Consider the following 27,859-nt stretch of genomic DNA (forward strand, 5'->3'; position numbering starts at 1 on the left):
GGAGAGAGTTTATTTAGCTTCCAGGTTATGATCCTTCATCAAGCAAAGCCACGGCAGAAACTTGGGGTAGAACTGAAGAGAGAGCCCATGGGGGTACTGCCTCCTGGCCTGCTTCCAGCTGTGCGCTCAGCCCCTTTTACACAGCCCAGACCCACCTGCCCACGGATGGCACTGCCCACAGTGGTGGTGGTGGGGGTCCTCCTGCATCAGTTAGCCATCAAGAAAATGCCCCACAGATGTACCCACAGGCCAGTCTGTTGGAGTCAGTTCCTTGTGAGGCTCCCTCTTCCCAGGTTTATCAGGTTGATAACTGAAGCTGACGGGGACACACACACACACACACACACACACACACACACACACACGATGGGCAGCATCGGCAGTCAGCCAGAGGGACGGGAGGGGTGACTGGATAGAAAGCAGAGGACTCCATAGTTCTACACACATTGTGACCAAGCTGAGTCACTTCACCTTTCTGGGCCCACTTTGCTTACAGCTCAGATGGAGACAGTTATCCCTGCTCTCTGGGTATCATAGCAGCTTCTTTAGAGCAAGATGGGAAAGCTGTTGTCTCGGCCTCCTCACACCACGATGCCCCCCGCTGCCACAGACACTCTTCAGTAGGTTAAATGCAGCATGAGTTTCATTTCTTCCCCAGAGCTTCTTGAGTTTGGTTAGTAAGGTATGAGGGGACAGTACCATCGCTCCCCCATCTCAGGCAGCTGCTCCCTATCGCCCTGCGGGTATCTGTAGAAGTGTCTCGTCTGTGCCTATCTCCTTATGGATCTGAGCCCACTACTTAGGAGACTGAGGTGAAGACCCTTGTGCATGGCTCTGGAGACCTTGACCATGTTGCGCCTACGCTGGTCCCTCCTGCTGTGGTCGTACGTGGTGGTGCTCATAATGGAGAAGGCCGGCAGGGGCAGCCCATGACTGGGGAGGCGGCGCAGAGGCCTTCTTTGCCCGGTGAAGTGTGCGGTGTTTTGTTCTATAAAGCTCTTCCGGTAGGGCTGCTGCTAACTGAATACACACCGTATCTGCCTGTACACTGCTTTAGTCCTTGGCATGAACATCCTGGCACTGCCCATCACATGCCTGGCCCATGTAACTCGGGAGAATATCCAGAGTGGTCAGCGCTGCACTGTCACCTGTGAGGTCCCTGTACCCTGAAGCATCCGATGGGCACCGGGGCTGTGTCCAGCGAGCCCCTCAGAACACTGCTGCATGCACCGTGACTGCTCTCAGAGGGTCCCAGCACTCGATCTGTGGGGTCAGAATGTGACAGGCACGGGTAGCTGGAAGTTTAGGGGTCTCCCTGTTCTCAGTCTTGCTTTGGGGTCCTTAGTGAAAGGAAAGGTGGACTGACTCCCCTTTCTGTTCTGCCTTTGCTTTTGTTTTACTGAAGACCTTTTCTCACTCATCTTGCACGCTTATTGAGTACCTACTGTTTGCCAGGTACTGTGCTGTGCTCTGCATGAGAACACAGTGACGGGGCAAAACAGGCTATACTCTGTGGAGCTCTATCCAGAGTAAGTGCTGTGTTCAGAATGGGCATGAGCAGAGCAAAGGGGTGCCTGATCAACCCTGGACCTAGAGATTCACTGTCAGGGAATACTTTAGGGGGTTGGAAGGAGATGCCCCCATAGGCCTCGTGTAGCATGAATCTTAAAGAGTCTTATTAACAAAAACAAACCTGGGGCCAGGTATTGGGGTGAATGCTGGAAGATCAGAGAAGCAGAACAAGCCACAGCTTCCTCACCTCGCCAATTCCTTAGCTGATCCTGTTTCCTCAGACTGGAAGCCTCTGTGTCCTCATCCAAATGGATCTCAGCTGAACTGCTGCTCAAAAGCCTAAAAGCTTAACCAGCCAAATGCTTCTAGTTCCTGGTTTTCACACCTTATATACCTTTCTGCTTTCTGCCCTCACTTCCTGGGATTAAAGGCGTGAGTCACCATGCCTGGCTGTTTCCAGCATGGCTTTAAAGTCACAGAGATCCAGAGGGATCTCTGCCTCCCAAGTGATAGGATTAAAGGCGTGAGTGCCACCATTTTCTGGCCTCTGTATCTAGTGGCTGTTCTGTTCTCTGACCCCAGATAAGTTTATTAGGGTGCACAATATTTTGGGGAACACAATATCACCACAGCTTCGGGAGGGCCTTGGTGTCAGGCCGTACTGCAAGAACTGGGGGAAGTTTCTACGGTCAGTTCCCCTGCGTTCCACACCTGCTGGGTGCTAGTCCCACACTCAGGCATGAGGAAAGTATAGAAAGAAAGCAGAGATCAGCCTTCCATCATCTTGGAGTCTAGTCAAGATGAGCATCAGATACTGTGCTGTGATACAAGGCAGGTGTTGCAGGGAAGTCTCATTCACCTAGCAGATCCTCACTGTGGGCTGTGATGTGTTTGGTACAGCCCCCATCTCCATCCTACCCCAGAGAACTTTGTTCCAGAACAGGTACAGGAAAGTGACAGGCTTTCCCAGATGATGAGACAGGACCACCCGTGCTGGGAGGCAGAAGCGGGACACTGAGCAGGTATCAGAAACTGTCTCCTGAGGATGTTGTTAAAACTGCTCTGTGTGTCTAGTTTCCTGCACCCTGCAGAGAGATTGCCTTCTTCTCTGCATGGCCCAGACTCGGGGGGAGTTAAACCATGGCAGGCATTGCGTTGGGGATGGCCATTTGAAAGATGAGCTGGCCTCCTACCTTTGGAAGGGCTGCTGGAGACACAGGAGGGTCCCTCGGTGACCAGCTGTGTTAGTCTTGTTTCTGGGACAAGAACCCTGACTAAATGACTTGAGGAAACCTTTATTCTGGCTCACAGTTTGAAGATAGAGTCACCACCGATAGCAGGAGGCAGTGGCAGGAGATGGTAGCCGCTCACACTGTGGCCAGTCAGGAAACATGGACGCTGGTTCAGCTTGCTTTCTCCTCTTCACTCTGTCTAGGATACCAGCACATAGGATGCTACTGCCTATATTTAGGGTAGGCTTTCCTGCCTTAATTAGCCCAATTAGAAACTCCCTTATATACAGGCCCTGGTGTGTCTCCTGGGTGATTCTAGGTCCTGCCAAGCTGACAGTATTAACTGTCACTCTGACCTAGGGCTGCTTTACTGTTTGTAAGATGAGCAACCCAGCCCCTGCCCCAGTGAGCTCTAAGGCAGAGGTAGAAGCAGCTGCAGAGTCCTCGTGATGGTGTACTCCGTGTGCCAAAGGAGAACATAGAGAGGTAGGCAGTCTCCACAAGTTCTATTCTGAGGTGACTGGATTGACACTTCCCTTAGGATGGTAAGGGGAGCTGTCCTTGCCCACTGTGACTTGTCTCTCCCACTGATCCACGGACCTGGTCTCTCCAGGCACCCACAGGATGTCTTAGAACTGTTGCTGGACTCTTCTGAAAGCCTCCGTCATTGGGCACCTCAAGACACACCCTTGGCAGATTCTTTCTTCTGGTGCTGAAGGTCCCCTGTGTCTTGAGTTCTGAAACATTCTTGGAAATGTGAAGGATTTTCCAGGCTATGGAGGAGCTGAGAGGGCCCAGCTCTTGGCCAATTATTCCAGAGCTGAGGCCAAACCAGCCTGGGAAGGTATTGAGCTGGTGGTGCCCTGTGAACCAGAGGCTAGGAGCATGGTTCCACCCTGTGGAAATTGTATTTTCCAGATCAGCCATGCATCTTGTCTTTCCTGTTCCTTTTAAGGATGGAGGGATGTGAGGTGGTAGTGTATCTTGCTCTGAAGCTGGCGTTGGTTCTGGCTCTTGGATGAGGAGCCCGGTCAGATACCTGCTGAGGCTAAAAGGAGTGAGCATCAGCATCTGGAAGAAGCCTGGGTCTAACAGCCTTCTTCCCCAAACCCCTACACTGTGGTCAAAGCCTGGCCCAGCCCTTCCCAGGCCCAGTCGTCTGCGTGTCCCTGGAGTGCCTCAGCTTTGCTATATAGCCTCCTGGCTCTTGGTCTCCCAGCCAAGAGATCAGAGCAGCCCTACCTCTTGAGAGTGCTGTGTATACTGATACTGCTTCTAGAACATGTAGCCTGCATTTCATATTACACAATCAGCAACAGAACAAGACAAGTGTTAACATGGGGGACAGTGAGCTAGTCAAGGATAGATTCTACCCAGCCATCATCTTTGATCTCAAAGTTTTGGGGACCTTAAAAAAAAGATTTATTTTTTTTTGAATCGCGTATATATGTATGTGTGTAGGGTGTGGGGAGAGTATGTGAATGTGAGTGAAGGTGCCTGCAGAGGCCAGAAGAGGGCATAGGATCCCCTGGAACTGGAGTTATAGGCAATTGTGAGCTGCCTGACATGGATGCTGGGAACCAAACTGGTCCTCTGTAAGAGCAGCAACCACTCTTAACTGTACTGTCTTTCCAGCTCACCGAGGAACTTTATGATGAATGATATTTGAAGGACATTTGGCTCTTGCTGCAGTCTCAGAAAACCATAGAGCCTCTCCCTGAGCTCAGCACAGTGTCGACAGTGGGAAGTATGATGTAAGAAATGGGACTTGGGGGCTGGAGAGATGGCTCAGAGGTTAAGAGCACAGACTGCTTTTCCAGAAGTCCTGTTTTCACTTCTCAGCACCCACATGGCAGCTCACAACTGAACTGTCTGTAACTCCAGTATCAGGGATCTGGTGTCTTCAGGGGCACCAGGTATGCATGTGGTTGGTGCTCATTCTTACAGGCAAAACACTCATACATATAAAATAAATAAATCTTAAAAAAATTAGAAAAGACTTGGGACATTACTTCTGCTCCCCTGGGAGTTCCTTGGTGTGGGGTGACATTTAAGTGATATTATAATGTCTGTGGCTAAAATCAGGGGATGACCAGATCCATACTTCCTTGAGAGAGAGAGAGAGAGAGAAAGAGAGAGAGAGAGACAGACAGACAGACAGTCAGGGACAGCAAGCCCAGAAAAGGTGGCATCTGAGGAGAGTTAAGTTAGGAGACACAGAGTGTCACCTTAAAGACAGAACTTTGTCCTAGCTTGGCATTGACTCTCCAAGCTGGACCTCGGAACACTTAAGTCTCCTCCACAGAGAACCCATAATGTAGATAGTGCTGAAGTATCTGAGTTAGTCTCCTCCACAGAGAACCCATAATGTAGATAGTGCTGAAGTATCTGAGTTAGTCTCCTCCACAGAGAACCCATAATGTAGATGGTGCTGAAGTATCTGAGTTAGTTCCCTTGGGAGGCTGTGTGCTCATGCTTTGTGAATCACTCTTGTACTGGGACTGGAGACACGAGCTTTGCCTTCAAGAAGCTTGCCCTGGAAGGAAGAACCTTCGTGACCTCTCAGCCCAAGCCCTGAGAGAACAGGCCTCATTCTTCGTGATCAGACCACTTTCCTGTTTTTGTCTAGACACCCTGTTATGTGATCTCATCACACACTTTATTCTGTATTTAACTTTCTAGAGACTTAAGCCTGTGTACCAAAAGGAAATCCACTAGCAAAGGGTGTCATGTAGTTAAGCAGACTGGGAAATGCTGACTACCAGCTACCAAGATTGACCATCCCTACAAGACCATCGATTGGACTCAAAGCTGGGCTGTTTAAAAACCTAGTGTCATAATGTTATTTGCATCTTGTAGGAGGACAAGGTGGTGGCCTGTGGCTTTTCTGTCTTGCTTGGGTTAAATCTATAAATGTATAGAATGATGAAGACAGCATTTGCATATTGCTAATCCCTACTTTTTCATTCCATTTCCCAAGCCCCACCCTCCATGTTTCTAATTTTGGTCTTCCTTCTCCCATCTCATCCCTGGCCAGAGCCTTCCCATGTCCTCTCATGGTCAGTGCTGCCGGTCAGCACTGCCTAATGGTTGTGAGGTTTCAGGTCTAGCTCCTAACTTGGAAAGCAGTCCCCCGCCGGGTGATCTGATGGCCACTATTCAGCCTGAATGAGGCTCAGGTCTTGGGCCTGCCTGTACTACAACCCAAGAACAAGGCATGACTGCTAGATGTTTTCCTGCCAACCGGTGGTCTGCCAACAAAATGGTGGTCCTCACCCATGCACCATGTGACTTCTGGTCTCTAACTCCAGCTAAATGTCGCATATGCCACATCTCATTCCTACCCCATCTCTTAGGGAAGGGGAGAGAACACTCCCCTAGCAGCAGCACACCTTACTACACAGATGTGCCTTGCAGCCAGCAGCAATCACACTGCCACTTCTGAGGAGGGAAAGAGGAGGTCGTACAGAACGAAGGTTGCCTTAGGCAGGGCCTGCGGTTAGTTCATCTGTCACTTTCCTTGAAATGAGACCCACATCTCTTTTATGCTTTCCTTTCTGGGACACCCCAGTGTGTCCTGAACTAACACAGCTAAAAATATAGTGAAAGAGGAATCTATTCAGGCTGGGCTCTGTGATGCTCCACAGCCCTTGGAATGCCTGCATCCCTTGTGTGCATGACTGCGCATGACACAATTCCTGAAAGGCCAATACCAACCTCATTTTCCTTAAATTAAAACAAAACAGAAATGAGAAGCCAAAATTTTTAAGAAGTCAGGGTTACAACAAAAAGAAAGGTGGCCACTTCAATTTAAAGTGCGCTGTGCAGAGGGCATTCGGATCTGTTTCCTTGTCTGGCTTTGTGAGGATTTTGTGTTTGAAAGTTTAGGAAACTGAAGCGCACCTGTGATCCCAGCAACCAGAGGGGGCAGCTGGTGCTGCAGCTTCTGTGTGCAGGAGTGAACAGTTTCAGTCTGGTTGTCACTAATGGGAACTCTCAGTGTTCTTTTTGCTAACAAATTACAGAATGGTGCGCAGTCTTACAGAGTGAACTGTCAAGTGACTAAGGAGATGAAGGAGCTGTGGCCACCTGCGACCTCAGCCCCTCATCTCCTGAGGGGATGGATGACTCCAGGGAACCCTTGGACAAGAATCAGTTCAGCACTGTTCCCCTAACTGAGCGCTGTCAGCAGTTAATGGGTTCCCTTGGGGTATGCTGTAGGCTAGAGGGAACAGCCTGGAAGCCAAGGGTAGGCCTTGCCCAAGATGTGGAGGTGGAGCAGGGCTTCCTCCATTGCATATGCATCTGTGGAGCTCCCAGACTGAGTTCTCAGAGCCCTTGATACGGCTTTAGTTTGTTTCTTCCTTATTCCTTCCTGTCTTTTAGTTTTGATTTTTGAGATAATATAATTACTTTTCCCTTCCCTTCTACCCCCCCCCCACTTTCCCTACACTCCTTTAAATTCATGGCCTCTTCTTTCATTGTTACTGCATGCAAATATGTACATGTTATTTACATATATATTCCTAACTATAACCTGCTCAGTCCATATGTTACTTGTATGTATGTTTTCAGAGCTGACCATTTGGTACTGGACAAACAGTTGTGTACTCTTCCCTGGTGAAGACTGCCACCCCTGCTCCCAGGCCTTGTGGGTTTACCCCTCTCCACCTTGGTGTGTCCATTGGTACCATCCTTGCTCAGCTCTCGGCTGGGCAGTCATGGTGAGACGATGGGTGTAGCTTCTGACATTACTAGGAGACACAGCAAATTCCCCGTTCTCTGGCTCTTACGACAGTTTTTTTTTTGTTCCCTTTTTTCTGCAGTGTTTCCAGAGCCTCAGGTGCAGGAGTGCTTTGCAGATGTGTCCATTCAGTCTGGACTCCACAGCTCTGCATTTTGGTTGCCTGTGGTTTCTCTGTTGCAAAGGGAAGTTTCTTTGATGAGGGGTGAAGATTACACTGACGTGTGGTATAAAGACATGCATAGCTGTTGTTAGGGATTACACCAGCTAATCAGGCTTTCCTAAAAAATCCATGGACTTGTCCAGGAGCAGATGGGACCTGGGCACTCTGAAGTAGTTGTTCCAGATCCCCATTCTCTTCCAGGGCCCAGGGTTGGATTACAACACTTATATCAGACTTTATTTATATTATCACAACATTTATATCAGACTTTATCTAATTTGTCTGTTTAGTTTGTTGTTTTGAGATAGGGTCTCATTGTGGAGCCCTGGCTTGCCTGGAACTCACTGTGTAAATGAGTTGGCCTGGAACTCACAGAGGTCTGCCTCTCCGGTGCTAGGATTAAAGGCATGAGCCACCACACTCCGCCCTGCCACTCCCCCGGGTTTGAAGGCTGTAGTCCAGGCTGGCCTAGAAATCACTCTGTATCTTTGTCAGCGAGGGCTAGGGTGAGCTTAAACTCAGAATCCTCCTGCCTCAGCATCCCCAGTGCTGAGATTGTAGGCAAATACCACCACACTCACCCCACTGGTCCTCCTGAGGACATCTTTTCTTTCTTTTCTTTGTTAATGTGGTTCTGGGGATTGACCCTGGGACCTCACGAGTGCTGGGCAATGCTTTGCCATTGAGCTTCATTTCCAGCCCTTGACAGTGTTTCCTGAGTTTCAACAAAGGCTAACCTATCAGATGCTCTGTCTTTCACAGATGGCCTGTCGAGGGTTCATCAAACCCAAAGACACCTAGGTTTTCTCCTGTTACCTGCTAGGAGTTTTATGGTTTGTATTCTCTACAGTTTGATCTGTGGTCTATTTTGAGTTTTTGTTGTTGTTGTTGTTTTGGCCAAGAGTGTAACGTCTATGTTGAGGTGAATTGTTTATATAGATGTTCACACATACTTGTATACTTGTTGAAAATCTCTGCCTTACTGAAGGTAAACCACAGTGCCTAAAAACTTCAGTGAGCATGTAGGCTCTGTGTCATCTCTGTATCTCTCTCCCTCCCTCCCCCCTCTCTTTAAAATATTTATTTTACATCTTGACCGCAGTTTCCCCTCCCTTTTCTCCTCCCAGTCTCTCCCTGCCACCTCCCCTCTGCCCCCATCCCCCTATCCGCTCCTCCTCCATTTCTTCAGAAAAGGGCAGGTCTCCCATGGATATCAAGTTGTAGTAAAACTAAGCACATTGCCTTGTATTAAGGCTGGGCTAGGCAACCCAGTATGAGGAATCCAACCCGGTATGAAGGTCCCACCAAAAAGAGTCAGACAGCCCCTGCTTCCACTGTTAGGAGTCCCACAAGAAGACCAAGCTCCACAACTGTCATATATATGCAGAAGGCCTAGGTCAGTCCCATTGCATGCTCCCTGGTTCTCAGTTCCGTCTGTGAGCTTCTATGAGCCCAGGTTGGTTGATTCTGTGGGTTTTCTTGTGATGTCTTTGACCCCTCTGGTTCCTACAATTCTTCCTCCCACTCTTCAGCAGGATTCCCCAAGCTAGGCCTAATATTTGACTATGAGTCTCTGCATCTGTTTCCATTAGTTACTGGATAAAGCCTCTCTGATGACAGTTCCCACCAATCTATGGGAATAGCAGAATATCATTAGGCATCATTTCATTGACATTTTTTTCCCAGTCCTGTTTGGTTCTATCCTAGGTCTCTGGGCCAGCCAGCCTCTGGGTCCTGGCACTCCAGATGTGTCGGGTTGGTTCACTCTCGTGGCATGGATTTCAGGCTGGACCAGTCATTGGTTGGCCACTCCCGAAATCTCTGTGCCACCTTTACCCCAGCATATCTCATAGGCAGGACAGACTGTAGGTGGAAGGTTATGTGGCTGGGTTAGTGTCCACTGGAAGGCTTGCCTGGTCACAGAAGATGGCCAGTTCAGTTTATGTATCCATTATTTCTAAGAGTCTTAGCTGGGGTCATTCTTGTAGATTCCTGGGAGTTTCTACCTGACCCTGAAATGACTCCTTTCAGTTCTCCCCCACCCCCCTTCATGATATCTCTTAAAGTGGCAATCTGACATTTTTATTTATGCCACCATTGTCTGCAGAACAGACAAGTTCTACAATAAGGGTCTGTTTTTCTTGGGTCAAGAGGAGCTTATAGCATCTTGAAATGTTTTTGGTTTCACAAAGCATGGCACAACCTTATTGTGCGTTTTTCCACCTGGGACCACGTCTGTTGATGGTAATTACTCTTCATGTTGTTTATGAACTTGACGGTATCTCAGTCTTTCTTTATAGATTACAGACTTAACATGTATTAGTGTTTCATCCCCCTCTGTTAGTCTTACTTTTTCCCCATCTCTTTTCTAAACGTTCTAAATAAGCACTTCTGATCTAGGTAAGTGTAGCATGAATCTTACAGAGTCTTATTAATAAAAACAAACCCAGGGCCAGGTATTGGGGTGAATACTGGAAGATCAGAGGAGCAGAACAAGCCACAGCCACCTCGCCTCACCAATTCCTCAGCTGATCCTCATCCAGAATGGCTCTCAGCTGAACTGTGCTGCTCAAAAGCCTAAAAGCTTAACCAGCTAGTTCCTGGTTTTCACGCCTTATATACCTTTCTGCCATCACTTCCAAGGATTAAAGGCTCGTGTAGCCATGCCTGGCTGTTTCCAGAGTGGCTTTAAATTCACAGAGATCCGGATAGGATTAAAGGCATGTGCGCCACCATTTTCTGGCCTCTATATCTAGTGGCTATTTTGTTCTCTGACCCCAGATAAGTTTGTTAGGGTGCACAATATTTTGGGGAACATAATACCACCACAATAATTTCTTACTTTTACTTCATTTTCAGTTATGTTATTAAAAAATCTTAGTTATTTTATATTCTTTAAATAATTGTATAAAATCTTTAAAAAAGATTTATTTATTTTTATATTATGTGTGTGGGTGTTTTGCCTGTACGTATGTAAGCATACCATGTGTGTACAGTGGAGGTCAGGTCCCTTAGAACTGGAGTTACAGATGGTTGTGAGCCTCCATGTGGGTGCTGGGAACTGAACCCAGGTCCTCTACAAGAGCAGGCAGTACTCCTAACTGCTGAGCCATCTCTCCAGCTCCTGATATGATGTCTTCATTAGTCCATTTCTGCTGGACTTTGAGTCACTGTTCAGAAGGACGCACACACACTTTATACTTATTATATTGTGTGTGTGTGTGTGTGTGTGCATGTGTGTGCATGAGCGTGCTTCCATGGCACATGTGTGGAAGTCAGAAACAACTTTTGGGAGTTAGGTTCCTAAGATTGAACTCAGGTTTTATCAAGCCCACGGCAAGAGCCTTTAGCTGCTGAGTCATTGCCCCAGCCATATGTATTGTTTGACAATTCATAGGTGTACATAATGCATTTTCACTTTTATTACCCTTTCTCATTCCTCGCCCGATTCTGCTGAAGCTTTTTGTGTTTGCACACCACTGACTTTAATCAGGGTCACCTATGTGAGAATGGGTGGGGAGTAGTCATTTACACACCAGACTTTAATCAGGGTCACCTGTGTGAGAATGGGCGGGGAGCAGTTATTCACACCATTGGGAAATGCTGTTTTTATTGGTTTCATTTTTCATATTCTTACTTTGAAGCATTTGGAATTTATCCTGATGTATGGTGTAAGATAAAGATTAACCTTAGTTTTGTTTCATTTGGTAAAGCTGGTTACCCCAGCACAATTAATTGAAGACCCCATCTTTCCCCTGATCGGAGGTGCTGCCTTGATCACACATGACTTCCTAGGATAAGAGGACTCCTTCTGGACCCCCTTTTATGTTTTGTTAGCCTGTGTTGTTCCATACTTTCCCCTCATAGTGGTTTCTCGTACCTAGTGGTATGCGTTGCCTTGTCTTTTGTCCAGTTTACTTTCTTTAGTAAGTAAGAGTTCCCCTGGTAAAATTCACCTGACAAAGGATGTTCAGTAAGGCCTGGCATCTCTCCTCACTCTGTCTACAGTTTCTCCCTTGCTTTTTGTATATGGACTTTGTGAAGATAGTCTTTCCTTTGGAATTCTAGAATAAATCTAGAAAATGAAATGAAAAGAAAATCAGTGCATCAAGAGGATAATGGTCACATTTCAGACACAGGCTGATTTAGTGAGGAGGATCTGAGGGTCTTTAATCAGCCCCTCTCCCCCTGAACCCCTTACCCAAGCTCAGTCTTTACTTCTGGCCTTCTTTCCTGTGGGAAGGCAGTTGTGTTCCCACTGTCCTCGTCCACGCTGTATCCGGAGCCTGTGTTCTAATATATGAAACCAGGCCAGGGCCTTGGAGAACAGCCCATAGGTTCGCCTCTCACACTTCCCGACCACACCAATGATCAGGCTTTTCATTCAGTAATTCATCTGGAATGACCTACTTGTGAAAGATTCCCTGAGCCCTGACCACGTGCACAAGCTAAGTGTTGGAGTCAGAGGATTTGTATGGAGTGCCCCATGTGTCAACCATATCAGAGGCCATCACTGTGACTTCAGTGTAGGGGCTGTGCCTCCCTCTCCCGTCTCTCGGGTAATGCACTTAGCTCCTAGCACAGGGCCTGGTGTCCACAGCATTACAGGAACACTTCTTTATTGAAGGAGTAGACTCGGCACAGTGGTGAGCTTCAGGAGGGAGCGGGGTGCTGGTGGTTCGTGATGCCGGGAAATTTGGGAGCTACTCTGGACCCTAGAGTTTTAAATGAAGCAGAATCAGGATGAACCTGAGAGCAGTGGCCACACCTGTGTGAGGAGGAGCACTTGACCGGGCAGCTTTGCCAGCAAACAGGAGGAATTTGGAAGGCTCACACAGACTGCTTTTTCCTGTTGCTCCTAAAAGCCACCAACGTCTGTCAGCTGCAGCATGAGCAGCAGAAGCCGCTAGGAGCCATCTAGCAGGTTAAAATAGATGTCCCTAAAGGGCCCCAGGATCTATCTGCACATCACCACCAGGAATGCTTCTGAAAACTTACAGAGAGGAGAAGGAAGTAGGTAAGAATTATGTGTTATCTCTTCCAAGATTTCCCACTGAAATGACAGTGACCAGTGAGAGACATTTACAGTACTCTTGCTCTCTTGGTTCTTATGTCTAGTCAGCCCAGAATTAAATACCATAGAAACAAAAAAGAATTTCTCAGAGCTATAATGAGTTGCAGCAAGACCAACAGAACGGTGTTAATGTTAAAGCCCCTCCCCGCTTTCTGTCTGACCTCCTCCCACAGTCCCCTCCAGGTTTGCTTGCCAAGAAGGTGACATAGCCCTCCTTGGGTTTGCCAGGCACTCCACTCCTGCTGCTCTGGCCCTAGTTCCTACCCTCCATCCCTCCCTTTCTACCTTCTCTTCCGACCCCAGCCACTTCCTTATCAGGCAATTGCATCATCCATTTAGAGCCTGGAAAGTGTGTTCCCAGGTCCCCAGAGCTGCCCGCATCAGCAGCTTCCTGGGCTGGCCAGTCAGTGTCCTCTCACGGTGTGATCTTACACCTGTCTGTCTGTAGGGGGCTGCTCTGGATCTTTATAGAAGCCTGACTCCTCATAGGGCTCCCTTTCAGCTGGCAGAGCCATTTGGGAACCCAGGCCCTCTGCAGATGACTGATGACTGCCCTTCCTGGTTGTGATTGATTTTACTGTAGTGACTGGGAGCTGCGGTAGACTTTGGTGAGCACATATCTGCTGTCTTTATAAATCTGTGTGCTGACTGTGTGCTGAAAGTCAGTGCCTGCATTCACTGAGAAAACGAGGACAGCCTGCCTGAGGCAGCACCATTTGCCTTACCCTCTTGTCCCTACCTTGGGCCCCACGGGTCTCTAGTCTAGATTCAGAGACTGGTTTGTCATGATACTTTGTTGAGTATCAGGCAAGTGCTTTTGATGTTTGTTGAGCTCTTAACTGTGTGCCAGGCACCAGTGAAATGTTTTACACTGGGCAGGGCACTGAATCCACAGGCCACCCAAAACTCCTCCAGAGCCACTCAGCACAGTAACACATCTCCCCAGAGAGCAGCTCTCCAGACTTTTCTGGGGCTGAACCCTCAGCAGTGCAGAGGACTGGGCACCAGGACCACTAGTCCACTTGGTCCTTCCTTGTTTCAAGTAGCCCCGATCACCTCAGGAGGACTAGTGTATGTCCAGTCTTTGTTAGTGAAGGCTAAGCCTGAGGGAGCAGGCTCTAGAGTCACATGTAACTGTCAGAGTGTGCATAAGGACCTGCAGGGGATGGAGACACTTCTGTGGCCTGGTGTGGGACAAGGAAACAGAGGTCCTGCAGCAGGAAGAGACTGGAGGATGACCGGTACAAGGCCAAGGGTGAGAGGAGTCCAGAGCATGAGTGGGAAATGGTAGGAGCAAGGAGAGGGTGGTCCTTGGAGTGACCTGTGCTGGGGTTTCAGGAAGGACCTGGCCCATGCTGGCAGCTGCAGAAGAAGCAGGTTGCTAGGGAGCATCTGCACAGCCAAGAACCCCAGGAGGAGCCCCATAGGCCTCAGATGGAAGGCCTGTGCAGTCGGTGTGCAAGGTTGTGTTGCTCGGGGGTGCTGGGGACACAGTGGAGGGCAAGAGACTTCTGGACCAATGTCCTTTCTTTGGCCCCTCAAAGAGGGGAGAGTGGAGTGCTGGGTGTATGTAGAGCATATGCAGGTGTGCCTAGACAGCGACCCTCAGCCTCAGGAATCCACTGCCAGGACCAAGTTGGTGCCAGTGGAGGGTGGCCCCGGGAGCTGCAGGCCCTCTTGGGGCCCTTCCTTTTGTGGCACTCTGCTGCTTCTGCCACTCTTCTAGAAACACTCCGCCATGGAGAGCAACCTGAAGTTCCCTGTGCTTGCAGCCTTGCTGTGAAGGCTGCGCAGACTGGGAGGCAGTGTCTAAGGCACTTGAGACAGTGAGACAGCGTGGAGCAGCGCCACTTTGCGTTCACTCTTGTTTTGATTTCTGTCTGTGTTTCCCCGACTTACCTCTGTCTGGTTCCCCATAGCCATGCTGCCCGTGTGAGTGTGTATCGGAGTGTGAGTGTGTATCACAGCTGATGCCCCACAGCAGCGCAGTCTGCTGCCCTGCGCCTGGTTTTCCCTTTAGAAGTCCATCTGGAAAGTGGTACCAAGTAGGGGCTTTTTAAATGAACTTCCTCTTTACATTATGCTCTAAATCATTTCATTTCAGCAGACATCTGATTGTTCACCCCTTTGGGCCGAATTAAGAACAAATGGCTGTGGTTTTCCATATTAAAACAAACATACACGTTAACCATTTCCTTGTAAATTAATTTGGAGACCTTGAAAGTAAGTGATTGGTGCTGCAGAGGCTGGGGTAGAACAGGTTGCCTTAGACCGCCTTCTTTCCCTCCTCCTCCCCCCCCCAGCTCTGTAGCCCCAGCAGCTGGCCCTGCTTCTGCCCTGCCATGGTGCCCCCTGCTGGGGTCAGATGAAAGTCCCAGACCCCATCCCAAGGGAAGGCTGCCTGGGGGTGCTGTGTTCTGTCAAGGCAGGTCTGGCAGGACAGAGGTTAATAGAGTTCAAGTGCATTTTTCAAACATATGTAAACTGTTAAGTGTAACAGCAAAGGGTAAAACTGCTGGGGAGGAAACACCAGGTTTTCTCCTGCTTTTGCTTTTCGTATGCGTCTGTCCACCCAGTTATTTAGATGGAGAAACCAGGAGAAGGCAGTCAGTTTCTTGCCCTTGTAATCAAGGCTGCCTTACTGCTAACTCCTCCCCTTCCTGCTCCACCCCACCACCCCTTCCCTCATTCCCTCCTTCTCCTTCCCCTCTTCTTCATGAGGAGATTGTAGCCTTAGTACACAGAGCTTACATTTACAGCATCTACTAAGCATTTTACTTAGTAACTCAACCCTTACAGACCTATTCTATAGAGTGGGAAACTGAGGCTGGGTATTGTCTTGCCATGGCTGACAGCAGTCACAGGAGCTAAGATTCAAATCTCCACATCTGACAGCAGACCTGGCCAGCCACCGTACATCATGGCTGCTGCCCTTTGCTGCAGGCCAACTGGAGGTGGTGGAAGTCGAAGCTTCCATCTGCAAAGGTGAAGGAGGGGTTCCTGGCATTGGAGCTACTCAAGCACTGGCCTTGACAGGCAGGTTAGAGTCGATATTTGCCAACAATCCAAGTGTCTCTTGTGTTAATATGCATGTCTTTTCAAAACATGCATGTGACTCTGACATATGAAGAATGAGTGTCCAGTGGAACGTACTTCAGAGACTCCCAAAGTAGGCTACAGCTCTGCCTTGTTGGTAGTCTTTGTGGGACTGGACCAGATGCCACCTGGTTCACAGAGCCAACAGCAGGGATGAGCTTGAGTGGGCCTTGTGGGAAGCAATGGGCGGTTGGTTCACTTTAAAAAGTCTTTGTATCACCACAGACAGACTGTCTACAATGCCTGCATAGCCCTTTCTTTGTGGAATACCCAGTTCCTCTGAGAGCCCGGGGCCAGCTGAGGGCGGGCTCTGGGACAGGCCAACAACAGGGAGCTTTGCTGTGGCCCAGAGCTCCACCACGGAGACAACTCTGCCAGCTTAGTCTCTGCTGTTCCACACCTGGAAAGCAGTGGACATGTGGCGGACATGGCAGCAGACACTCCAGGTCACTGAGGGAATTGGAGAGGGCCGTGGTGTGGTCAGAGCACAGGAAGCTCTTAGCGGTCACCCTCCGATTGGGGTTGATTGGGTTAAGGCCTTCTGGAGTGGTGTCCCAATTCTGAACTTAGTGAAGTCAGTGGAGGGTGAGGGCTCAACAGAAATACAGCAAACAGATTCCTTGTCATGGTTTTGGCTCTGTAGTAGATATCGGTATTCTCCTTGGGATTATGTGCATATTTGCTTTCTTTGATTTCTGATTGTTACTTTCAATCTTTCTTTTGTTAGAGGAGATGCTTCAAACAGCTCCATAAAAGCCCCAGATTCTTTCCTATTGCAAGGTTTGTGTTTGGAGTTTGGCTCAGCCTCACCACATCACCTGTTAGTTGTTAGAGTCTAATTCCACAAGCCATGACTTCATCTCCCTGAAGGAAGGTAGACGAAATGCTTCCATACAGCAGGGTCGGTTCAGTCGAGATGCTGTGTGGTGGGGAGGGGGAGGGTTAGATTCTAGACCTTTGGGCTTGGGTAAAAGTGAGAGGTAGGGCTGTCAGAAGCATCCCTGCTCAGCCAGCTGTCCCAGAGATGAAATGACTGCCAAGTCACGGCCTTGTCCAAGGCCCTGGGAGTCTTGTCATGGTACCCCCAAAACCGTCGTGTTCACCCAGGCTTGGGAGATTGGGGCTCTGAGGAGAAAAGGCCACCTCACCAGTCCTGGCCACCACAAGCCAGTTGCTCTCTGGTTGTCTTTCTGGTAGACCTGGCCAAGAGTGAGGTGCTTGGGTGTCTTTCAAGTCAGATCTTAAAACAATATGAAAAGAACCAGCTACCAAAGTACCCAGCAGCGAGCCTCATGTAGCGGTTCTGCCTGGGGAACTTTTACCATATTTGCAATCCCCTCTGGACCTGACCTCATGCACTCTGGGCCCCAAACCAGGCCAGTACTGGTCATTAGCCATAAAAGTTAGCTTATCTCTGGCCAGGAAGAATGTTCCAGGGGTGAAGGCCTGGAGAGGGCTTCTGTTTCTTCCCTCCTAAGACTCCCATTGCAAACCTTCCATGGTTTCTCAGAGGTTCCCTTTTATTTTATTTTGTTGGCTGTAACCTCCAGGATGTAGCTCCTAATTAGCACTCTGAGGAAGGGTCTAGGGACTGAGCCCCAGAAACCATGGAGAGGCAGTCACCGGAGTTGCCCGGCAGCTCAGGGCCTCCCTGGTTTTGCCCTCTTACCAAGGAGAGGGTCATTTCTGAAGAGCAGACCTCAGGCCCTCCTCCCTGTGGAGTTCACGCCCGTCACAGCCTCACAACAGCCATTCTGTCCCCTTGTATAAAGGCCAGTATACCCTGAAGAGCAGGCAGGAACCACCCTGTCTTGTTGAGTGGCTGGCGGTTTGTATCTCTCCTTCTCCATGCAGCAGGCAGCCCTCTCCTGGCCAGGAAACCTTTTACTTTATTGCTGTTTCTAAAACTGGGCCTAGGCTGAAGGGCAGAGGGCATTCCTGCTGCTCAGCTAGGGGCAAGCACATAGTGCAGTTCCTGCTTCCTTAGCAGTCAGGATGTGTCCTTGTCTTTCTCACTGTTGTAAAGTGCCCAGGTCCTCTGCCCGGTGCAGTGTGGAGGCAGATCGGGGCGTGGACCATGTTTCTTGTAAAAGGTGTGTCTTGGAGGTACTCTGTCTTGTATGTCCCCTGATGATAGTGTTCCTATGGTTACTATCCATCTGGAAAAACACGAGAGTAAACAAGCTACAGTACTTACCAGTGCGCTGGAGTCTCTCTGAGCCCCACCTTACTGTTGTAATGGGTACAGCGCCTGCTTCCTCCCTGCAGAGTCCAGGGCCCACTCCTTGGTGATAGGAACCTGGGCTGGACATTCATCTCGACCTGTGCACATTGCTGGGTTTTGCAGAAAGGAAGCCTTGGACTTCAGCTCATTGGTACACAAGGCAAGAGAGTGACACCCTTACCCTGCTCTTTCCCAGGAGATCCCATTGCTCGATCTGCCGCCCACCTCACCTCGCACAGCCATTCCCGCAGGACTCCAGGCTGGCATCCCTCAATCCAGCTGAACTGGCAACGTGCAAGGTGTCCTTGAACTTTCCCAAGGGAAAACTAAAGCCATTGACACTGGAGCCACAAATCAGACCCGGGGCAGGCTAATGGAAGCTGGTGTCCTTGGGTCTGTGGGGTCAGTGTGCCCCTGACCTCTGGTGCTTGCTTCTGGAGCACTCGGCTGCTTTCTTCCCATTCCTCACATGCTGCCTCTTCCACCTCAGCCAGCAGCCCACACCACTCAGGGTTTCATCTTCATTTCTATCATTTCCCTGCCCAGAGAATCAAAACACAAAAAAAGTCAAAAACCCAGAGAGACCACACTTCTCCTTCTCCCCACCTCTGCCTGGGGAGGCCTTCTGTTGGGACCCCTGCAAGAAAAGGAAACAGGCTTCTTCTCTAGAAACTGCTCCCCCATGATTTGCTTGTCATGGGGTGGGCTTAAGGATTTAGGAAAACAGTCCACCACTGTAGACACCTGTATGTTCCCTGTTTTAAATAATGAGCAGGTAAGGCCTTTTTAGCACACCAGGGTCAGCAGACTATAACCTCCCAGACGCTGTCTGCATGCTCTGACTCCCCACACTGAAGGCTCCTCCTCCCGACAGCCCCGCAGAAGGGGGAAAGGCTTAAGAGGGACTGTGCTAGCGCTAGGAAGCTTTTAGAAATGGCTCCACAGCTCCGTGATGCCAGAGGCCACTCTTGAGCCATCCTGAGTGCTGAGTTCCAGCCCTGGGACTGCTCTGGTAGGCTCTGCTCTCTGCCCTTTACTGCCGGGGTCTGCTCTTGTGGGCCCCAGGCACCTGCTTTGCTAACTGTTGAGCTGTGTGTGGGGAGGATGTACTACCTACACCACACGGACAGGAGTCTGAGGCTCCACTGGACCACAAGCAGGCATTTCTGCATCCGTGACCCCTGTGTCTGATGCACTACAGGTCACCTCTTCATTTGAAGAGAGGGCCTGTGGACAGTTTTAGGGAACTTTTAGGAGAATGGTTCTCGAAATCCTGAGAAACTGTGCTGGACTGAGGTTGGAGGAGAACAGCCTGTAGAGGCTAAGGTGGAAAGGTAAGCCCTTCTCCAGTTAGTGCCCGCAGGTCCTGGCCAGTCTCCCTGCCTCACACTGGGGCTCTCTCGTGCATGAAGCCCAGCAACCCTACTCTCTAGAGCTCTGGTCTGTGTAGCCTCGTGTTGATCTCCTTCCTGCTGGTAAGACAGGAACCTCAGTGCCTTTGCATCCCTTCTCAAACACAGCTCTTTGTCTCTGTGATGACTGAGCAAAATGATTTCCTGGAGTTAGGGAAGGTGACCTGTGGCTCCAAGTGTGACTGATTCCCTTTCCCTACCCAGCTGTCATTATGAAAGTGTTCATGAGGAGCCAAGCACACTCATCTTTACACATAGGTAGCAAGTTTTTGTGTGGGGCTTAGTTGTTAATCTCAAAAGTGTACATACCATCTCAAGTGTGGTAGTGCATGCATCCATCTAGCTCTCAAGAGACTGAGGCAGGAGAGTCACATATTTGAGGCTAGCCTGGCTACCTAGTAAGTCTGAGACCAAAGTAAGACCATATCTCAAAGCAAGCACCATAGACAACCCTGAGTATTCTAAGTTTCAGGCTTGGTTTCCACACAGCTACCAGTTTATCTGCTTATTTCAAGATGTGCCCAAGCACTGCCTTTGTCAGGGTCATCTAGAACATATAACATAACTGGAATATTAGACCTTGTTTAGTGCCAGCAGAAGGGCATCACAGGCAGACCCACAGCATGGGATACACTCAGGAACAGTCTGCACATTTCATAAAGACAGTGAGGAGTCACGAGGAGATGGGCAGGTTACCAAGGGAACTGTATTGTGGAGCAGGGAGTTGGGAAGGATCTCTTGCCAGAGGGCATGCCCCAGTGCCATTGATAATGGTGGAAGATCTGTCTTTTTATCCAATGAGACTGCCTCGAAGGGCAGGAAAATAGACTTTAAAAGCATCAGACACAAGTTATACTCAGCCTCCCGGTCTTGTTTTATTCCTCGTCATGATTTTTGTTTTGAGGAAATTTTAGACATACAAAATGCTGGAAAAACTATTGTATTATTCTTACTAGATAAATAACAATCTATATAGTACAGGGTACAGTGCTGCTTTGGAACGTGCATACTTAGTAGACTGAGTAGTTAATCTGGTTAACATACTTGTCCTTCATATTCCTGTGTTTAGGTTTGGAGAACATTTAAAATATATGTTAGTGATTAGGGAATACATAGTATTATCAACTGTAGTCACCATTCTGGGCACGTATTAAGACTTTCCCTAAAATATAACTGAATCTCTGTACCCTCTGACCATCCATTTCCCTTTCACTGAACCCCCCCACCCCAGCCTCGACTTCTAAATTAAACTTCTTTAGATCTGGTATCTTAGTAAGCTCTTACAGCATTTATTTTTCTATGCCTGGCTTATTTCACTTAGACATGTCACCTGAAGTCTGTAAAGTTCAGGTCCGTACATGTTACAAAGGACAGAAGTCCTTGGAAAGAGGGACTCTGACCACATGCAGATGTGACAGCAGCTGCCACACTTTGCCGTGTTCACTGTACTCTCAAGACAACATCAAGACGCTCCATTCCTAAATACCAGCATGAATTTCCTCTTTTATTTTTATTTTCATTTTGTATGTGTGTGCATGCAGTACAAGCAGAGGCCAGAAGATGATGTCAGATTCCAGGAACTGGAGTTACAAGTGGTTGTGAGTTGCCATGTGGGTGCTGGGAACTGAACCTAGGTCCTTTGGAAGAATAGCCAGTGCTCTTAGCTGCTGAGCTGTCTCTAGCCACAGCATAAATTCCTTAAGAACAAGACTGTTCCCTTCAGATTGGCCATGCTACTGTCCAGTTTAGGAAAGCTAGTTCCTAGGGTGTGACTCCCATGTTCAGACCTCTTCACTTGCCTCCAGAATGACTTTGGTTCTGCCTCTGGCTCCTTTCAGCTTACAGTATCCCCACCTTTTGTTTTGTGTTCCTGTGACATTGACCTTATGAGTCTAATCACAGCTTCCTGATTTCAAATCCAAATGTGCAAGTGTTCTTCCTTGATTCAAGCATCAAAGATTTCTCAAACGCTGTCTATATCAAGCCCCCTCCCCTTGAATTCTACAAATGGGTGATGCATTACCAGACATGCAGGTATTGTGTCCTTCTGGCCACACCCACTCCAAGCACCCCTCACAGCTCATTCTGGGAAATGGGAGCCAGAGCTGGATTTACATCGTAGTCCCACCATGTACTTTCTCAGTGGCCTTCCACTGGTCCGAATCCCTCCCACCCTCTCCATTTTCAAAACAGAAAGTGGATCCTTTAACCCTGCCCACCTTTTCTGTTAAATCTCTTCCTGGTTTTCCCAGAAGTACTGCTTACAAAACATCCCTGTAGCTTCTTACCACTGGTTAGCTGCTTCCTGAACCAGCCATTTCTTGTGCCCATTCCTGCACTGTGATTGGGGTACGGGGGCATGTGAGTTCCCGCATGCCCTGAAATAACCACATGCTCTTCTCTGCCCTACAGCTGAGATCCTGGAGCTGGCTGGCAATGCAGCAAGAGACAACAAGAAGGGACGGGTCACTCCCCGGCACATCCTGTTAGCTGTGGCCAATGATGAGGAGCTGAACCAGGTATGGGTTCTCTAGCCCGCCCCCAGGCATGCCGGCACACACTCGGACTACCCTTACTCTCCAGCCCGCCCCCAAGCACACACTCGGACTACCCTTACTCTCCAGCCCGCCCCCAAGCACACACTCGGGACTACCCTTACTCTCCAGCCTGCCCCCAAGCATGCTAGCACACACTCAGACTACCCTTACTCTCCAGCCTGCCCCCAAGCACACACTTGGACTACCTTTACTCTCCAGCCTGCCCCCAAGCATGCTAGCACACACTCGGACTACCCTTACTCTCCAGCCCACCCCCAAGCATGCTAGCATAGACTTAGACTACCCTTACTCTCCAGCCTGCCCCCAAGCATGCTGGCACACACTCAGACTACCCTTAGAGGCTTTGGTGGCTGGCAAGACCTCGAGCAGCTTCTTGTCTGTTGGGGCTTCACTGGGAGTGGGGTCGGGAGATGACAAGGGTGCTTGGCTCTCCTGGGAGAAATGATAGTGTGAATTGAAACCAAGTGAGGACTCAAGGAGTCTATCCCTGTGTAGTCTGAGTCCTGTCTCTATGCTTGTAGCTGCCACAGAAGTAGGAGCTGAACCAGCTCAGAGAGTGATACGTATGAGCAGGGCTGACTTCTTGAATGAGGCAGGGTACTCCTGGAGCAGGGTGGTGTGGCTCACCACTTGTGACTTTGGTTTTCCTGCAAGCTGCTAAAAGGAGTCACCATAGCCAGTGGGGGTGTGCTGCCGAATATCCATCCTGAGTTGCTAGCGAAGAAGCGAGGATCCAAGGGAAAGTTGGAAGCCATCATCACGCCTCCACCAGCCAAAAAGGCCAAGTCTCCATCCCAGAAGAAGCCAGTGGCTAAGAAAACAGGAGGCAAAAAAGGGGCCCGGAAGTCTAAGGTATGGGATCTGGCAGGGATGTGTGGGATGGGATAAGTAAGGTCATAGGGGACCTCCCAGCCCTTTTCAGAGCTGATCCCCATCAGGAAACTGACTGAGACAGGAACATGTGGGAGTCCAACTCACTGGCTAGTCAAGAGTGTCTTATGGAACCTGGCCACAGTTGGAGGACTGAACCTCTTGGGATTTGGGGATGGGTAGTGGGTGTCCAGGGAGCAGTTGGAGGTGGGTGGTAGCCCAGCCCTACACCTTCTATACCTGGTCTCCCACGTAGAGGGGAGAGCCTTTGGAAAGGTTTCCTTGTGCCAGAGATCAGTCACCATACAGTCCTCAGAGTGGCCATCTGCCTGCAGGCTTTGATGCTGAGTTGTACAGTCTCCTTGTGTTGCCATGGCGATGTGTCCTCCTTTGGGTGTGCTGTAGCAGGAGCACTCCAGACCAGCTGTCATTCGGAACACTTGCTTCAGTCAAGACAGTCTTCAGCAGTTCCTCACAGACCTAGCTTCACTGGAAAGTAATGTGGATTACTCTGCTGATCTGTGGAGAGGGAAACCCTCTCATTAGCATGACCTAGAATTATTTTGATGGGAAAGGGCAAAATAGTCCCCATCTGTTCACACTGTTTTGGAGTTTGTGTTAGTTGGGGAGAAGGCGCTGTCTCCTCACACACACTTGTGAGTGCAAACAACACTGCCATGAAATCAAAATCGAAATAAATACCTTTCCAAGGCCCAGAATTGTTCCACATTCCTGGAAAGAGAACCCTGACCTTGAGCAGCTAGTATTTCCAGATACTTGCATTCTACCTTGCTCAGGAGTTCTGGAGGAGGTGGGGCAGGCAGGGCAGGACTTCACAGAATGTTCCTTGTTCATTTCTGCTACCTGTAAAGTGAGCAGGTTGGAGGTTCCCTTCCCTCTTTCTGTTTGCAGTTGGGAGGAAGGGCAGGGCAGAGGAAGCAGGGCAAGTGCCAGGATGGCCCTTTGGAATGTCAGAAGAACCACAGAGAAGCCAAGCCTCCTCCCCCTTGAAAATGGACCCCAGGGCCTGGAATTGGGTGCTGGCACAGCAGGGTGGACCATGTGTTGAGCTTGGTCCTTACCCTCTTTAATGCACTCAAGTTGTGCCATCTGAACAGATCTTGAGATGCCACGGCCTACAGCAAACCTGACCAAGCCTTGCTCCCCTTCACCCTAGTCTTCTGTCATAGGTTGAATGTCTGTGTGGTGTGTGTGTGTGATTTGTGTGATGTATGTATTTGTGTGTGTGTCTGTGATATGTGTATATGTGTGTGGTGTGTGTGAGTGTATTTGTGTGTGTGGTGTGTCTATGAGTGTATTTTTGTATGTATGTAATGTGTGAGTGTATTTGTGGGAATGTGTATTTGCAAGTGTGTGTGGTGCGAATATATGTAGTGTGTGTGTGTGTGTGTGTGTGTGTGTGTGGTGTATATGAGTGGATTTGTATGTGTGTGGCATGAGTGAATTTATGTGTGTGTGAATATGAGTGTGTGTGTGTGTGTGTGTGTGTGTGTGTGTCGCTCCAGTCCCTAGTAGCTATGTTCCTAATAACCATATGTCAATAATCACTTGAACACTCAACTTCTCCTTTGATTACAAAAGCAGGGAGCCTGTGATGGTGGTCTGTTTTTCTTCCACACAATAAAACACATTGTCTGCTTACTGTACCAGTATTTGGCTGACATTAAACCCTGGGGGAGGCTGAAATTGGAACCGTGAACAGCTAATTTTCAAAACATTTGTTTAATGTAAATTGTGTCAGCTCCCAGCAACAGTGGAGGACCTGGCATCTCCATGTTGCTGTGGAACATCCTGAAAATCACCTTTCCAGGGGCATGCGCAGTGCACCTCACCTCAGAGACATGCTAAAAAACTTGCACTGAAAGGGAGTTGGTGTTTTTCAAGTGTCAGCACTTGACATCCAAATCATAATTTCCTCCCTCAGTTCTATATAATTTGAAGGTTTTGACAATCTCCAGTGTGACAGTTGAGGCAGCTACGGTGGGAATAGTCAGAGGGTACAGAAAACCCTGCAACTCAAGTCCAGAGCTCTGGCTATGCCCTGGGCTCTTCCTACTTGGGTGGCCTCAGGAAAGTCTGCTCCCTTCTCTGCCTTGGTCTGCCCTAGCCCATAAAATGACAGGGTCTGTTCCAGCCTACAAGCCTGTGACTCTGGGGATATTGCATAATATATTTTTGTATAGGTAATGTGTGTAAGTTTGGAGGCAGAAAAAAAGGTCCTGCTCCCATCACTGCCATTATATAATGAATTATTCACCTACTTTTAGAAAGTCTGTGTATATAAAAATATATATGTATGGGAAACCCTTCTATCCTAGATGTTTAAAACGTTAAGTCACTGTTTTGGCAATGTAGTGTAGTGTCAAAAGTGGAAGGCCTGGGGTCTGTGACCTGGCTATATTCTAATTATGCCATTTGTGTGTTCTTGGCAAGTTCCTTATGATGCTCAGTTTCCCCATCTATGAAGTGAAGCTACAACACAGGGAACTTAGGAGGCTTAAAAGAGAATTCATGCAAAGCACGTGAAACAGCCTGTGTCATGGCGGGAGCTGCCCTGCCCTGCCCTGGGCCGTTCTCTCATCCTGTTGCATTGTCAAATCCACCCTTTTCATGTGTGAAGACCCCACCCCCAGGTGATGAAGGTGTGCTTACTGCTCACTGCCTGGCAAAAGGCCAGGCTGATTTTGGTGAGTGCCTCTTTTCTGAGGAATAAAATGTAGATTAAGTGATTAATGGTCTGCTACAGCAGTGGTTCTCAACAAGTGCATTGTGACCCCTTTGGGAGTCACATATCAGATATTTACCTTACAATTCATAACAGTAGCAAAATTGTAGTTATAAAGTAGCAATGAAATGATTTTATGGTTACAGGTCACCACATCGTGAGGAACTGTGTTAAAGGGTCACAGCATTAGGAAGGTTGAGAACCACAGTGTTAAGGGATGTCAGCAAAAAAGAGTTGATTCTTATGAGGAATTGCCACCCTAACAGTTCACTGACCTTTGACTGATGGAGAGTAGATGAGGCATAGGTGAACTTGGCTGGCAGGTCTTGCTCCATCTTATTTAATACTGAGTTCAGGAGTGTAAATGTGACTCCAGACTGACTCTGACCTATCCTTTTTCAGAACAGCCTTCTACATGACCAATATACAACACTTTTGCATTTATATAAAAATAAGAGTCTGAAAATCTTACAGTCATTCGAGTTACATGGGATTGCTTAGATTTTCTCCCAAGCTACGATCAGAGAAGGATCTACTCCCTTGTATCCCCACTTTAGGAGAGAAGAGGCATTTTTCTTCTGTAATTGCAGGCAATGTGCTTCAATTTCACATGGTTATGATTTGAATGTGGTGGCTTCTTGCATGCAGACTGCTGGGCTAACCTGGGGCTTCTGCTGCTTCACAAAGGCGAAGTTCTCTGCAGAATGGATGCTTCTCTGTGCAGTACTTACTGGTTACTCTCATTCAGTCAGGAGTCGCCAGCCTCAGTTCCATTTTCCAAGTGAGGAGTCTTAAGGGAAGGCAAGCAGTTTTCAGATTGCCCAGGTCACACAGCTAGTGGAGCCAGGGTTCAAATGCAGAAATTACAAGTTCAAATACTATCACTAGTGCATCCTATGATCATGGGCCAGCCTCTTGGCAGGAATCCTACTGTTCTGATGGTAGAGGACTGCAAAGTCACCCACTGCAGGGTAAGTGGGGCCGCCACAATCTCTACAAATCACTGCTGAAAGCCAGTCACAACTTAATCTGGTTACACCAGTGGCTGCTTGCATGATACATAGGAACTAGGAAGCCTCTCCACAGAAACACACCCTGACGGTGGATGTCTGACACTGTCCACAGAAACACACCCTGACAGTGGATGTCTGACACTGTCCACAGACACCTCTCCACAGAAACACACCCTGACTGACGGTGGATGTCTGACACTGTCCACAGAAACACACCCTGACAGTGGATGTCTGACACCTGTCCACAGAAACACACCCTGACTGACGGTGGATGTCTGACACTGTCCACAGAAACACACCCTGACTGACGGTGGATGTCTGACACTGTCCACGAGGCCTTCTCACCTCTTACAAGGCAGTGTGCTTCTCTCTATCTGCTTAACCCTCAGGGAGACACCTGCACCCCATTCCTGGCCACAGGCTGAGCAGTCCCCCTATGAATGAGGCTGTGCTGACTAGAATAGTGGTGTTCAAGCTTTTTGTTTACATACCTCCTGAGAGGATTTTCAAAAAGCTTTGTATACATTTACATTTAAAGTCTGACAGATTCTTCATAAGAAATTTAAAGTTATTTTTGGTATTCTCTCTCTCTGTTTCTCTGTCTCTCTGTCTCTCTTGTTTATATGCATTCAGTAGCGCCAGCTACCCGGTACAAATTCACAACAAAACAGTTTGCTAACACTGGAAAATTTACATCTTTTTTTTTTTTTTTTTTTTTTTTTTGGTTTTTCGAGACAGGGTTTCTCAGTGTAGCTTTGCGCCTTTCCTGGAACTCACTTGGTAGTCCAGGCTGGCCTCGAACTCACAGAGATTCACCTGGCTCTGCCTCCCGAGTGCTGGGATTAAAGGCGTGCGCCACCACCGCCCGGCTAAAATTTACATCTTTTTACTTACCTTTCTTTCACTTACCCTACAGAATTTAATTCTAATGCTTTATTAAAGTATGTGCACGCGCGCGCGCGCGTGTGTGTGCGCGTGCGTGCGTGTGCGCGTGTGTGTGTGTGCGCGTGCGTGCGTGTGCGCGTGTGTGTGTGCATGTGCCACCATTTGAGTATGAAGTCAGAAGACAAGCTCTCGGGTTCAGTTCTCTCCACACTTTTACATGGGACCTGGGGATCAAGCTCAGGCCACCAGGCTTGTGTGGTTCGTGCCTTTCTTTGCTCAGCCGTTTCACTGACCTCATGTGATGGATCTTTATGCCTAGTGTTTTAGTGA

The 27,859-nt window shown here is 48.7% G+C and overlaps 1 protein-coding gene across 2 annotated transcripts in view; it reads left to right on the forward strand.

Moving 5' to 3' along the window:
- The window catches only part of LOC128104385 (core histone macro-H2A.1), a 65,065-nt gene that overhangs the window by 10,714 nt on the left and 26,492 nt on the right, over positions 1-27,859 (forward strand). For both annotated transcript variants that reach the window (XM_052729277.1, XM_052729276.1), the window contains exons 3-4: positions 21,870-21,976; positions 22,670-22,867. In XM_052729277.1, coding sequence (XP_052585237.1) covers positions 21,870-21,976; positions 22,670-22,867 — 305 coding nt within the window. The remainder of the gene's footprint in view (positions 1-21,869; positions 21,977-22,669; positions 22,868-27,859) is intronic.

Source organism: Peromyscus californicus, unplaced genomic scaffold (assembly GCF_007827085.1).
Source record: "Peromyscus californicus insignis strain IS unplaced genomic scaffold, ASM782708v3 Scaffold_8__1_contigs__length_139910024, whole genome shotgun sequence".
In the NCBI taxonomy this organism is placed as follows: Eukaryota; Metazoa; Chordata; class Mammalia; order Rodentia; family Cricetidae; genus Peromyscus; species Peromyscus californicus.